The 2,124-nt window shown below is 41.1% G+C and overlaps 1 protein-coding gene across 1 annotated transcript in view; it reads right to left on the bottom strand.

The window, feature by feature from the left end:
• Positions 1-2,124, bottom strand: part of GMEB1 (glucocorticoid modulatory element binding protein 1) — a 46,774-nt gene that overhangs the window by 20,066 nt on the left and 24,584 nt on the right. The window contains exon 5 of the mRNA XM_023507464.1: positions 1,591-1,748. Within this exon, the coding sequence (XP_023363232.1) occupies positions 1,591-1,748 (158 nt within the window). The remainder of the gene's footprint in view (positions 1-1,590; positions 1,749-2,124) is intronic.

The following is a 2,124-nucleotide window of genomic DNA, read 5'->3' on the forward strand; positions in this document are numbered from 1 at the left end:
CCCTACTCCTTTAAGCCACAAGCACCACCTATAAGTGCATTTTTACTTTTCTTTCCTTTTTCCCCCGTAAAGATGGGGAGATGGGATCTCATTCTGTTGCTCAGGCTGGAGTGTGGTAGTGCAATTACAGCTCACTGCGGTCTTGAATTCCTGGGCTCAAAGGATCCTCCTGCCTTAGCCTCAAAGTTGTTGGGATTATATGCCATGCCACTATGCTGAGCTAATTTTTTAAAAATATTGTTTTAGAGACAGGGTCTTGTTATGATGCCTAGGCTGGTCTCAAACTCTTGGCCTCAAGTGATCTTCCCACCTCAGCCTTCCAAGTTGCTGGAATTACACTTGCTTTTCAAGTTCAAGAGTCAAGTGTCCAAAATTTCAAACTGCCAGATATTTTATAATTTCCTGAAAAGGATTTAAATTCCAAGAAATTTGGCTTCTACTCACCCACAGATTACTCACAGAGTATTAAGGCTGACCAAAAGAAAACTTTTAAGGGTATTTCTAAAGCACAGTGTACTTCCCTAACCTTTTAAATACTTTAGCATTCTTATGACTGTCAGGTATAAGTCTTATGACAATAGATGAGACACATTTTATCCAACTATGGATAAGTCCCTAGCTGGACTAACTGAACCCTTAGTAATAACTTCACATGGTTATATCTCTCCTGGATGATGAGGAGCCATAATCCTAATTGCAAGCTCAACAACATTGATGTTAAATGTGTGCTGATCCCGTTTCACCTCTCGAGAAGTCTCAGTTTGGTAATCTGGAACTTTTCTAGGCAGAATTCTCTGATCCTTACAGCAGAGTCTCCAGAGTCCAGCCCAACAAATGACACATTGTCTTTGACAAGTCTCACGTTTAATGGTTGAAGACCATTCATCATTCTAAGTTCATTCATACCTTCCTGCCTTGACCACTTGTAAAGCAAAAAAAAAAAAGTATGCTTTGCCAACAGCCCTACACAAACATGTTTGATACTAACTTATTTTTTTTTAAGACAGAGTCTCAAGGTGTCGCCCTGGGTAGAGTGCCATGACATCATAGCTCACAGCAATTTCCAACTTGGGCTCAAGCAATCCTCTTGTCTCAGTTTTTCTATTTTAAGTAGAGATGGGGTCTTGCTTTTGCTCAGGCTAGTCTTGAACTTGTGAGCTCAAGCAATCCACCCGCCTTGGCCTCCCAGAGTGCTAGGATTATAGGAGTGAGCTGCCACACCCAGTCAAGAGCAAAAAATTTTTAAAACAGTCTAATTCAATCTTGATATGCCAAGTGGCTCCAAAGGGAGACTGTTGAATAAGCACTATAACTACAGAACCATCTTTCTGATGCATATAACGCATTCTAAGGAAGAAAAAAGGAGGGAGGCCTAGCTAATAGCAATCATTTGGGAAGAAACAAATCTGTTTCCAAAGCACAGAATTCTACCCAAGATTACTATACCTCACAATAAGACACATCAATGATCACAAGAATTGAACTTAAGAAATGCAAAGAATAAATAAAGAAAGAAACACAAAGAAGAAATGAAAAGGAAAGTGCTGCTGAAAAACACAGCTGGTTTTCAGGTGGTTTCCTACCCCCTACCATCGGCCGAAGTGGGTGTCTGCACCACACTTGTCTGCTGTCCTGGCACTGGAGCTCTTGCACTGCTGATCAGAAGATCAAATTTGGTGCTTCTGCAGGTATTGGAGCAAACTTTGTCATGTTGGTAAAAGTCAATTTGTCCAGAGTCCATCATTTTCCTGTGCAAAGGGAGACAAGAAGTACCGGTTGAGCCTGCACTTCATCTAGAGGGAAATAGGCCTCAGGGACAAATAGGGACATTACTAAGTATACGCTATAGATTAGTGAAACCTAATAGTATTGGAAGTCACTGAGTTGTAAAACCTCTAAATAGGGCTTTTAATTTTCTTTTCTTTTTTTTTTTTGGACAGTGTCTTACTTTGTCACCTTCGGTAAAGTGCCATGGCATCATAGCTCACAGCAACCTCAAACTCTTGCTTCAGCCTCCCAAGTAGCTGGGACTACAGGTGCCTGCCACAACACCCAACTATTTTTAGACATGAGGTCTCACTCTTGCTCAGAATGGTCTGGAACTTGTGAGCTCAGGTTATCCAC

Source organism: Otolemur garnettii, unplaced genomic scaffold (genome assembly GCF_000181295.1).
Source record: "Otolemur garnettii isolate 467f Iridium unplaced genomic scaffold, OtoGar3 scaffold00184, whole genome shotgun sequence".
NCBI classification, from domain to species: Eukaryota; Metazoa; Chordata; class Mammalia; order Primates; family Galagidae; genus Otolemur; species Otolemur garnettii.